Source organism: Cucurbita maxima, unplaced genomic scaffold (assembly GCF_002738345.1).
Source record: "Cucurbita maxima cultivar Rimu unplaced genomic scaffold, Cmax_1.0 Cma_Scf00004, whole genome shotgun sequence".
Lineage (NCBI taxonomy): Eukaryota > Viridiplantae > Streptophyta > Magnoliopsida > Cucurbitales > Cucurbitaceae > Cucurbita > Cucurbita maxima.
The window spans coordinates 3,469,119-3,481,209 of NW_019272020.1; the positions used below are offsets into that span (position 1 = coordinate 3,469,119).

Genomic DNA, 12,091 nt, shown 5'->3' on the forward strand with positions numbered 1-12,091 from the left:
TGTTTTTCTTTTATTTTAGGCACCCAATACTCATCACTTTATTTCTCCAATCTTACCAAACAACAACCCCTTTTCTAATAATATCATATTCTTATTATGTCTCCTTGGGTCACCTTTGTGTTCATGTTTTTTAATTAAATTTTAATGATAACATAATTTTAGACTTTTTTTAAATATATATATAAAAGAATATTATTGAATTTTTTTAACAATATATTCTTAAACAAAATACAAAATTAATGAGTATTTTTATTAATTTAGCCTAAATTACCAATTATTAATCTAATTAATGCATTTTAAAAAATAATTTATGCCCAAAATAGGTGGCCTACACTGGAAAACTTACGCTGCTTCCTGCACCACCCAATTATTCCAAATACATCTGAAAAAAAAAATGAAAAAAAAAAAGAAGCAAAATCCAATTACAGTCCTGTCCTTTTCACCTCGACACTAACCACAAACATCGCCATCCTGGGACACGCAATCCGTACACTGCGTTACATATATGTCGTCTCCCAATTTGGTCTTTTTTTTTTCCACCAACAATGTTACAACATTTTTATATTATCAAATTTAACTCAAATTATAACCTAAATTTAATTAAATATTGTAATTTTTTACCATACATTTAATTTTCATAAAATACAATGTAATAATATTCAATTTCAAATTAATTAGGGTGTAATTTCATAAAAACACATAAATTTGATGAATGTATCTTTAAAATATTATTATTTTTCGTTAATACTCCAAAATTAATTATGCCTATAATGGTGGAAATAAAATTATATACTTCTTTAACAAATTTATCCATCTGTTTATTTCATGGTATTTAAGCAAGTAATTATTACAAAAATATGACCAGAAACTTGTAATTATATATTATTATTTTTGTTAATACTCCAAAATTAATTTTGTCTATAAGGATAGAAATAAAATTATATATTTCTCTAACAAACGAATCACATTATGTCTATTATGGTATTTAAGTAAGCAATTATTAAAAAAAATAATTAAAAACTTATCATCGTTTATTTGTGTCAGCATTTTTCTATATTTAAACAGAGTCCATAATGATTCGTCGTATATTTGACTTTTTATATTACTAAAGTTTTATTCATTTTTTTTATTTATTATTTAATAATGGGTGATGAGATCGAATTAACTCCATTGGTATGAGGCCTTTTGGGAAGCCCCAAGCAAAGCGAGAGCTTATGCTCAAAGTGGATTTAATGAAAATTATGAAACTCGAACCGAGCTTAACAGGCTTAGTAATTTATGATAATAACAACCTATTTTGTAGGTCAAAGATTACCTAATTGTAATGTTTTATATATATAAATAAACTATGAAGTTTGAGAGTAAGAAGTGGAAGAGTGGGGCCTACAACCTCTTCTCCATTTGATTGCTTTGATTATATTGGTGTTTAGTCTAATCGTCTATATTAAACCCTTTTAACGGTGGGATTTGATTGTTTTCATTTTTTTTAATACAGAATTTTGAAGTCATGTACATGTTTTTGTTTTATTTTTGATTGGCAATATATTGTTAATTAAAATATAACATATGGTGTCAGTGAACTATCTATTTAAATTACCAAATTGGTGAGGCTGACAAAATTTAATGCTCTTTTAACTCTGCAACTTTATTTATAAAAAATGTACAATAATAACACGAACGGCAAGCAAAGAGAGTTGATTGAATGGAGGGCTGGGATTTAACGGGAGATGCAAGGAAGAGGGAAACATGGGCCGTTGATGAAGACATTGAGAGTTGACTAACAAGAACAAATCAGTGAGGCGCAAGCTGATGACTTATGTTGACATTGACACCACTAATGGGTTTCTCACTACTCTAAACCCAACACTAAAATTGTATTGTCTTACCCTATTTATTTTCCCCTAAAAATGCTTTTGAAGCCGAGCTGCGGAAGAATTGATTGACCTGTCTCGGCTATGTTCGTGTTACTGATATTTGTCTGTATCTGTAGTAGCTTACTAATTTTTCTTGTTTGGTAAATGCACATGTGTAACTTCCGATGTTGAAGGATGAGTGTCCGTTGAGCTTTTTTGGTCCTTCAAAAGACTTAAATTTAAACTTCAAAGGCAAAGTGGATAGTGAAAGCGAGGTCATCAACGGTTCAAAAGGAACATGGTTCTTGTTTTTAATAAAGCATTCACTTTGCCTCTTTTTACCTTTCCACTCTCTTTTTTTACCCTAGCCTTTACCCCTAATCCCCCCTCACCCCCAACCTAATAAAGTATGCCTACTCTCACAATTAAATAATTAAATAAATAATATACGAAACAAATTATTAGATTTAGATCGAGCGTTAACATGGTAAATAGTCATAATGTTACAATTTTTAATTATCATGGAACTTGGATATAACATATATATATATATATATATATTTGTTTATTTATTTATAACGTGGAGGGCGACGTTGAAGAAGGGGTTCACGTGAAACGGGGCGTTTTGAGTGAGTCATCTGTGCTCCCATAAGAATTTAACTGACAAACACGGCCCTGCAATCCCCAATCTCCATCTCCCTTCTATACAAACAAATCCGCGCCTCTCCGCCACTCTTTCAAATTTGGACGGACAGGATCTTCCGACCACCTTACCATCTCCTACGTCATCCGACGGCGCTCTCGAGGTTACTCTTAAATTAACGTGTCACTCTGAACTTGGGTGTCTGGTCCCCACTTGTTCTTGTCAGTTTCCCCGCATTGAGCGGGAGCCACTCCACCTCCCTCTCCCTCTCCACGTAGATGGACATCATTCGGTCTCGTCAGATCCCCACTGGGGCTCACCTGCCACGTCCTCCCTATTCAACTCTTCTCACCATTTCCCTTAAATGTTCATTTCTTTTCTTCTCTTCTCTTCCCAACGTGGGCCCACCCTTCTCCGGTGGAAACTTTTCTTTTTCTTTTTTATCTCTCTCTGACCTCTCTCTCCCCCTCTCTCCCTCACTTTCTCACTCTCTTCTCTCTGCATAAACAGCCTCACCGACGACCTCGCCGCCGTGATCTCTTCACTTCCGCCGCCTTTCCTTTCTGTATGCATTTCTTTACCTACTGTCTTTTCCGGGGCTTATTTTAACTAGTTTTGAGTCGCTGTCGCTGACTTTTTTTTTTCTTCTTCTTCTTCTTCTTTTTTGCTTGCATGTTTGAAATGGTGTGACTGTAGATTCTTATTTTGGCCGGAAAATGGCGAATATGTGTGCCGATAGCGGCAATCTTATGGCGATTGCTCAGCAAGTCATGAAGCAGAAGCAGCTACAAGAGCAGCAACAGCAGCAGCACCCACAGCAGTCGCCTCAGCAGCTCACTGGACCCTGTACTTTCGGTCTCAACCCATGGACTGCCTCGAACCATTCTCTGTCCGGTGCGCCAGATTTGGGGTTTGGGCTCTCCGGAGCTGGATTTCCCGACCCGTTTCAGGTTCAGAGAGTAGTCGACGGTGGAGATACGAGCTTTCAGTTTCCCAACTTGGAGCACCATTCTTCTGCTTTCAGATTTACCGATTTCGACGGCGGCGCTGCGGCAGAGTTCGACTCCGATGAGTGGATGGACAGTCTAATAGTCGGTGGAGATTCAACGGAGAGCTCTAATCTTCCTTCTGGTTGCGAAGCGTGGCAGTCTAATTCGGATTTTGCTTTCTATGGTGCCGATCCCTTTATCCCCTGTCCCAGTCGCCTCACTATTCCCTGTTCTTCACCCTCTGATCTTAACAGAGTCATTTTCCCTGATCCTCCCAAAAGTCAAACCGCCGTTCAACCGCCGGTGGTCTCGTGGACGGGACTTACGTCGGCGACTCCACCGGCGGTCGTCAAGGACACTCAAGTTCCCAACCCTCCCCTTATTGTTCACAAGAGTGATGATAACGGCGGTTCGTCGAGTTCTGCAAAGACTGAATCGACTCCGCCGCTACTTAAAACCCTAATTGAATGTGCTCGACTCTCCGAATCGGAGCCAGATCGAGCGGCGCAAATGTTGATTCAGCTTAAGGAATCGTCATCGGAGCACGGAGATCCGACGGAGAGAGTCGCCTTTTACTTTCTCGAAGCTCTGTGCCGGAGATTGTCACTTCGATCGGAGAATTGTTTGGTTTCTTGCGAATCCACTTCCGATGATTTCACTCTCTCTTATAAAGCTCTGAACGACGCTTGCCCTTATTCTAAATTCGCACATTTGACGGCGAATCAAGCCATTCTCGAGATTACAGAGAACGCAAGCAGGATTCACATAATCGACTTTGGGATTTCACAGGGAGTTCAATGGGCGGCTCTTCTTCAAGCTCTCGCAACCCGCTCTACCGGAAAACCAACAGGAATTCGGATCTCCGGCATTCCGGCTCCGATGCTCGGGAACTGTCCGGCGACGGCGCTGTTCGCAACAGGTAACCGACTGGCCGAGTTCGCGAAGCTTCTGGAACTAAACTTCGAATTCGACCCAATTCTGACTCCGATCGAAGAACTGAACGAATCGTCGTTCCGAATCGAGTCGGATGAATCCCTGGCCGTGAATTTCATGCTTCAATTATACAACCTCCTCGACGAAACTCCTCGCGCCGTTCTCAACGTTTTGAAACTGGCAAAATCGCTGAACCCTAAAATCGTGACCCTCGGGGAATACGAAGCCAGTCTAAACCGGGTCGGGTTCTTCACCCGGTTCAATAACGCACTCAGATATTACTCTGCCATGTTCGAATCACTGGACCCAAAATTACCTCGCGACTCAAACGAGAGGCTGCAACTGGAAAAGCTCGTGCTCGGGCGGCGAATCGGCGGCGTGGTGGGACCGGAGTCGTCGTCGTCGACGGGGGCGGCGGCGGCGGCGGGGGGAGGCAAAACGGAACGAATGGAAGAGAAAGAAGAGTGGAAAATGTTAATGGAAAACAGCGGATTTGAAGCAGTAAATCTGAGCCATTACGCGAGAAGCCAAGCTAAAATCCTTTTATGGAAGTACGATTACAGCTCTGAGTATTGTCTGATGGAATCCTCAGCTGGGTTCCTGTCGTTGGCATGGAAGGATGTCCCGATCATTACAGTTTCTTCATGGCGTTGAAAGCAACAGGTACCGTAATTCGTTTATTACATGATATTATAAAATGTAATTTCTTTTTTCCGTGCTGTAAAAAAATGATCTCAAGATATTTTAATAATCACATACCGCCATTGACGATCATATCAAAAATCACGGGAGTTTCAGAAATTAATTAAAGGATTGTTGTTGTTCTTGATCGAAATTGCAAACTGGAAATTGGAGATTGACTGGGTTTGTTTGGTGGTCGGAGTGGAGTGTGCATGGAGTGTGGGACCCCTTCCTCTGATCTGTGTTCTGTGTTTCTCTTACTCAGTTTATGTCTTCATTTGCACCGACTGTCCGGTAGTAACCGCCTCCACCCTTTTTAAATTATGTTCTTTTCAGATGGGTCCTTTTCTCTATTATTTTTGCTGGGATGTCCTTTTTCGACAACGAACATATCTAATTTTTGGGGATAGTAAAGAGATAATGTATACATGTTCTTTGGACAATAATTTTGAACATTTAAACCTTTGATCTTAAACAGCAACCCGACATTGGACATGTTCTCGCGCGGGTGCTTCCCTTAGCTCCCTCGTCTTTGATGCTCAATTTTTCGTTCGTCTTTCTATTTTTTATTTTTAATATCGTTGAGGGGTCAATTTTTTTATTCTTATGATTCCTTTTAAAGAAGTTTTATTTGATACAACCTAATCTTTCTTTTATCATAAGTATTAAACTCTTATTTATGTTCAAATTTAAACTTATATAAATATGTTGAACCCTAATTTAATTATGAATTTGCTAGGTAGTACACTTATCTACTCTACTCCAACAAATTAAGTAAAGGTATCAATTGATCTAAAAAAATATGTACACAAATTCTTTTGTTTTTTTAGAAACAAAATGAGGTAATTTAAATGGCTAATACATTCAGTGAAATTAAAAGGTCGGGTTTTCTAGTTTAAAAATAAAAGCATTCTTTAATTTAAGCAATTGGAAATACACCCGACCTTAGCTCAGTTGGTAGAGCGGAGGACTGTAGTGAGTTGTTCTCAGATAATATCCTTAGGTCGCTGGTTCAAATCCGGCAGGTCGGATTCATTTTTCTTAAATAGCTACATATTCTAATATGTTTGAATATCTTTAAAATTAAATAAATTATAAAATTTAATCAGAAACGTTGCACATGTCCGACCTTAGCTCAGTTGGTAGAGCGGAGGACTGTAGTGTGGTAATCGCTGGTATCCTTAGGTCGCTGGTTCGAATCCGGCAGGTCGGACTTTTTTATTTTTAATTATCATTTTCGTTTATAAATTAATTTTTTTATATTTTATCATTAAACAATGAACATTCACGAGATATCGCCACGCAGGCTACGTGTCATGTTTAAACTACAGTGCAAGAAAGTTTGGATTCGTCAACGCCACGCAAGATTTCAATCGTGTGAAGGTGTTACACGTGTCTTAATGACTCCACGTGTCACGCTTACAACGTGACAATTTTCCCAGTGTAGCTTTGAAGTTGAGGAAGATTTCCACCTTACTATCTCTGTCTGACTAATTTGATATTAAACGATTCTTCCACTTAACTTCAAAAGCAAATATGATAAATGCAATCAGATTCGGCCGCAGTCCACCGCCAATCGTGCTCACATTACCTCTTCCGCCGCAGCTCCGCCGTGAGCTCCGATCCCGTCAACTGATCGGTTTTTCCACCGCTCCTGATCAGAACCCACAGAACATGGATGACTCTAAGAGCACTGCCAAGCAGACTGAGTTAGATCTTTCTCGTTTCTGTGTGCATAGGCCAGTTTATGGGGCATGTTAAAAGGTTAATTTTTTTGAAATGTGTGTGAAAGCAGAGATCTAATGACTGATTCGTTTGGGGACGCGTATGCGAGCCGAAGCGAGGAAGAAGGATTTGGAGGGATTTATAGATCGATTGAGTCAACCGAAGAGGGGGCTGAGAATGAAAAGAAATCTGGTAATTAAATTCTTATGCATTTTCCTTAATTAAATGATGATGATGATTAGTGTGTTTAATTACTATGTTGTTTGAATTGTGTTTTGAAGAATATGATAAAAGCCAAGGGAGCGAAGTGAAGGAGAAGGAGAAGGCTCGACATCAAACTCACTCCAACTGCTAAGAGCAACGATGTTGTCTGATACTCGTTTGTATTATGTCTGGTGTTTTTCGTCGTCATGTTGTTCTCGTGAGAAGTTAGTTTGTATAAAATCTAAATTTGTATTTTGTAAATTAATTGGAACAATACTGGATGTGATGATAAGGGGTTGGGCGAAAGGATTACCTTATCTCTTGCTTTCTTCGTTCTTCCTTCCATCTCCGACAAGATGGATCACCTGTTTGAAATTATTGGTCTAGTCAACTTCTTTTTCAAATAAAGTTCTAGTCTTTATGGAGTTTCACTCGTTCTGTTGATATTTTTTAGATATTTTTATGTTCAACAACTTTATCGGATATGTATTTTTTGTGAAGGATATGTATTTATCGTTGTTGATATTTCTTTTTGTAATGGCTAGACATTAGTCACCATGCTTAAAATTAATAAAAGAATTGTTTATGTTCTCTGCTAAGGGTGCCCCTAACCCTAGTTAGGGGTGTACGTGGGTCAGGTTCTAGCTAGGAGTGTAGATGGATCGAGTTGGGTCGATGTGAGGGTACTTGTAGGACCAATTCTCACTTTGGGTTAATTCGAATATATTTAGGTTTTGAAGGTAATTTAACTGGTATGTAAATCAACTTAATCCAGCCCAGTACTTAAAAGAATTGTTTAGGTTCTCTGCTAAGGGTTCCCCTAACTAGGGTCGGGTGTACGTGGATCGGGTTCTAGCTAGGAGTGTATATGGATTGAGTTGGGTCGGTGTGAGGGTACTTTTACACCTTGGGTTGATTCGAATATATTTGGATTCTGAAGGGTATGTTAATTGGATTGATTCGATGTACACTCCTTATTTGGGCTGTTGCCCATTACTTAAAAAGATACATAAACATCTTTGTTATAAGCCGTACATATCCGAATATTTAATTCGAGAAGAAACGATATTGGATAATCGTTGATGACGTGGCAAGCATAAGGTCGTTTAGGTCGCTGGTTTGAATACCGTCGGATTTATTTTTCTTAAATAAAAAATTAGAGAAATAGCTCCATATTCATAGATGTATGTTTGAATCTCTTTAAAAATAAATAATGAATACAAATTAATAAAAAAACCTCACCCATCCAGATGGAGGACTGTAGCGTGGCAGGTCGGATTTTTTTTTTTTTTTTTTTGTAATTATTATTTTTGTTTATATATTAATTTTTTTACATTTTATCTATCATTAAACAATGAACATTCACGGGATATCGCCACGCAGGACTACGTGTCAAGTTTACACTACAGTGCAAGAAAGTGTGGGTACGTCGACGCCACGCAAGATTTCAACTGTGTGAAAGTCACACACGTGTCATACTTACTCCACGTGTCACATTTACAATGTGAAAATTTTCCAAATGTAGCGTTCATCAAGTTGGGGAAGATTTCCACCTATTCTTCCACTTATCTTCAGAAGCAAATATGATAAATGCAATCAGATTCGGCCGCAGTCCACCGCCGATCGTGCTCACATTACCTCTTCCGCCGCAGCTCCGCCGTGTAGACTCGCCTGAGCTCCGATCCCGTCAACTGATCGGTTTCTCCACCGCACCTGATCAGAACCCACGGAACATGGATGACTCTAAAAACACTGCCAAGCAGACTGGGTTAGATCCTTCTCGTTTCTGGTTGCATGGGTCAATTTATGGGGCCGTTTTAAAAGGTTAATTTTGTTAAAATGTGTGTAAAATCAGAGATATAATGACTGATTCGTTCGGGCAAGCGTACGCATGCCGAAGCGAGTATGAAGGATTTGGAGGGATTTATAGATGGATTGAGTCAACCGAAGTGGGGGCTGAGAATGAAAAGAAACCTGGTAATTAAATTCTTATGCATTTTCCTTAATTAAATGATGATGATGATGATTAGTGTTTTAATTACTGTTTTGTTTGAATTATGTTTTGAAGAATATGATAAAAGCCAAGGGAGCGAAGTGAAGGAGGAGGAGAAGGAGAAGGAGAATGAGAAGGCTCGACATCAAACTCACTCCAACTGCTAAGAACAATGATCTTGTCTCATACTCGTTTTGTATTATGTTTATGGTTCTTCTTTGTCATGTTGTTGTCTTAGTTGGTATAAAATCTAAATTTGCATTTTGTAAATTAATTAGAAGAATATTGGGCGTGATGATAAGGGATTGGACCACCCCATTGTGTGTCGGAATGTACATGGTTGAAGTTGCACGTATTCGAAGTCTCGCTGAAAGGGGTGTACATGGTTCGGGTTCGGGGAGGGTCAGAGTCAGCCAGTACCAATTCAAAACCACTGAATCCCAAGTTTTGTCCAACCCCAAAACCCAAAACGAATATATTCCGATTCTAATGCTAATTTAACTCAACCCAATCTCTATGGGTCGGGTCGGGTTCCATCTTGGTTGGACCAATTCAAAAGTTAGTATTTCCACTGAATCCCAAGTTTTGTCCAAACCTAAAACCCAAAACGAATATATTCCGATTCTAACCCTAATTTAACTCAACCCAATCTCTATTATTCGGGTCGGGTATTGGGTGATGTACATACCCGGCCTATTATTTTAAAGATGCGTAACGTCTTTGTTATAAGCCGTACATCTCCCGAATATTTAATTCGAGGAAAAACGATTTTGGATAATCGTTGACGTGGCGAGCATAAGGTGGCTTGGGAACAACGCTATCGATGATCAATTGTCAACGAACGCATCTCCGTTTTAACTTGCCTCTACCGCCTCGGGACTTCTATTATTCCACGTTACGAATTTTCAGCCGTTGATCTGTACCCGTATTGCTCAATCCACGCGGTGCATTTGACTTGGCCCCCATATATAATACATTAGGGCTCCTTCCCACCGTTCTCATCCCAATTCTGTTTTTCCTTCACCGGTCCTCGTTTTAGGTCTTCTTGCTGTGATTTATTTGGGAATTTTTTCCATCGTTGCGGTATGTCGGATGCGTATCAGAAATTCCGGTTGCTAACGGTGCTTTCTTTACGCGGAAATCCAAATTCAGGTTCGTGTCTTCTTTTATGCAATTCCAGTCGCCGTTCGTTCTGATTGGAATCTGTGTTTACAGTGATCGGGATCGGTCTTTGCGGCGTTGAATAATGTCTTCCATAATTAAAGGATTCTCACCGGATGTTCTAGGCCTTCTGCGTTGATGTTCCCCAATCGGAATGGATTCCTAATTCTCGACGGCTGTAGAGCTTCTATGTTAAGGCGAGGAGAGAACTATCCGTCGGGTTCGCTCCAACGCTGGGAGATGTTCGGCAGCTGCCCTGTGTAATTTCATCCAAGGAAGGTTGATTTGATTAGTGTGTCATGGATGTATAAGATATCAGGACGAAACCTCCCTATATTGGTAGGGAGGCGGTTTCTGGTCGATCTTTGTCATCCGACCTTTGCCATGACAGGTGCGCTTGCATGGCAGGTCAACTACGTTAATGGAAAAAAAGATTTTTGGGTTTAGAGGAGGGATCGCACGGGAATTGCCCGGGATCTCTCCTCTCTGGTGTGTTCCGATTCCCTTTCTCTTTATTTCTGTGCTTATTATGCGTGGCTGCCGTCAACTGCTTGCATCCTTTGGGATTGCTCAATCGCTCTCGCTCAACCGTGCTCGTTTCGAAGGTCCAAAAGGTATTAACAATTTCTTTGATCTCAATCAATTCGTAGATAGATAAACGTACAAGGAAGGTTAAAGCACGCGTTGGTAAGAGTAATACGTGAGCTAAGACTAATCTTCATTAATCTAGCCGGTATATAATCTTAATTTGCTTAATAGGATCCCTTCGCTAATATTCATACAGATTTACAGTAAAGTTTCATTTGGTTATTTAGCTTTGAGGGTAATTTGACCGAGATTTGTCTTGCCAACTACTATCTTTTTTTTATCTCTTAGTAGAATTATCATTCGCACAACGCTTGGAAGATACCGATTTCATAGCTTTGTATTAGTCGTCTTCTCCTCTCGGGAAGCTCGATCATGGTAAATTAATAATTTATTTGTTAGTCTGGACCAAAATAGTAAAAGTTATTTTGATTTCCCATTCAAGTTGTGTGTTCATTTTATTCAAAGAATGACAGAGTACCTTGGGTTGAGGCTTCTTTTTATGTGCGCCGTATGATGGTCGTTCTAAGTCTGTATATGATACTCAACATTTTATTATCGTCACATTGTAAAACACATATAGAAATGGAACACGCATAAAGGAAACTAATTTGGATCGGGTCAAGGATCGAAGGATGATATGAACTTCGCCATGGATGAGCTGTTGGATCTGCCGATTTTTGTCAAAGTGCTGTTTCGTCCCAAGAGTAATCTGACTGTGTGGGTAACTTAAAATTTTAAATTCTTGCTTAATTTTAGCAAAACATCTCGAAGTTTTAAGGCGTCTTCACTTTTGTTATGAATTTCTGTTCTCTGTATTCCACTTCCACACTACAACTGTTTCGCGTGTTCTATTTTGGTGTATCAGTACTGAATTTTTGCAATGGTATGATGATAATTACTGTTATGTTATTTATTCCACTTAACTTGCAACGGAATACGTTGTGGCTGGCTGTGTTTTAGGTAGACCCGGTTTTTCAGAGGATGACGGTATCTATTCTCCATGAGCGACTGCTGTAGAATGGTAGTCTGTTCGTGTTTTTGGAATTTTGCATAGTGACCAGCTGTAAGATAATGTATGTCCAACATTTTTTGCATTTATGGTAATGGCTTCTCGTATATTAGAAATGAAATATTATTCAAGTTCAAATTTCATCTTTGTAGTTTGTTCATTTTGTTAGGATCGCACAACAACGCACACACTTGACTAGATGAACACAAAGAATACAAAGAAAAGGATAGAGAAAATGCAAGGAGAAAGTACCTTTACGAAAGGGAACCTACCTTTTTAAAAGGGAACCTACTTTTCAAAGAATATATGGGT

At 39.2% G+C, this 12,091-nt stretch overlaps 4 protein-coding genes and 2 non-coding genes across 6 annotated transcripts in view; all 6 read left to right on the forward strand.

Annotated features, from left to right (window-relative positions):
• LOC111478507 (vegetative cell wall protein gp1-like) overlaps positions 1 to 12,091 on the forward strand; it is a 446,768-nt gene that overhangs the window by 319,208 nt on the left and 115,469 nt on the right. The window lies entirely within an intron of this gene.
• Positions 2,874 to 5,223, forward strand: LOC111478424 (scarecrow-like protein 4). The gene is made up of 2 exons (XM_023122671.1): positions 2,874 to 3,061; positions 3,193 to 5,223. The coding sequence occupies exon 2, from the start codon at positions 3,213 to 3,215 to the stop codon at positions 5,070 to 5,072; it is 1,860 nt and encodes a 619-aa protein (XP_022978439.1). The 5' UTR covers positions 2,874 to 3,061; positions 3,193 to 3,212; the 3' UTR covers positions 5,073 to 5,223.
• TRNAY-GUA lies at positions 6,039 to 6,130 on the forward strand. The gene is given in 2 exon segments: positions 6,039 to 6,075; positions 6,095 to 6,130. It is a non-coding gene; the product is annotated as a tRNA-Tyr (tRNA).
• Positions 6,224 to 6,312, forward strand: TRNAY-GUA. The gene is given in 2 exon segments: positions 6,224 to 6,260; positions 6,277 to 6,312. It is a non-coding gene; the product is annotated as a tRNA-Tyr (tRNA).
• LOC111478521 lies at positions 6,636 to 7,356 on the forward strand. Its single transcript, XM_023122818.1, has 3 exons — positions 6,636 to 6,808; positions 6,895 to 7,016; positions 7,106 to 7,356. The coding sequence occupies exons 1-3, from the start codon at positions 6,636 to 6,638 to the stop codon at positions 7,177 to 7,179; spliced, it is 369 nt and encodes a 122-aa protein (XP_022978586.1). The 3' UTR covers positions 7,180 to 7,356.
• LOC111478513 lies at positions 8,580 to 9,322 on the forward strand. Its single transcript, XM_023122806.1, has 3 exons — positions 8,580 to 8,796; positions 8,884 to 9,005; positions 9,097 to 9,322. The coding sequence occupies exons 1-3, from the start codon at positions 8,612 to 8,614 to the stop codon at positions 9,186 to 9,188; spliced, it is 399 nt and encodes a 132-aa protein (XP_022978574.1). The 5' UTR covers positions 8,580 to 8,611; the 3' UTR covers positions 9,189 to 9,322.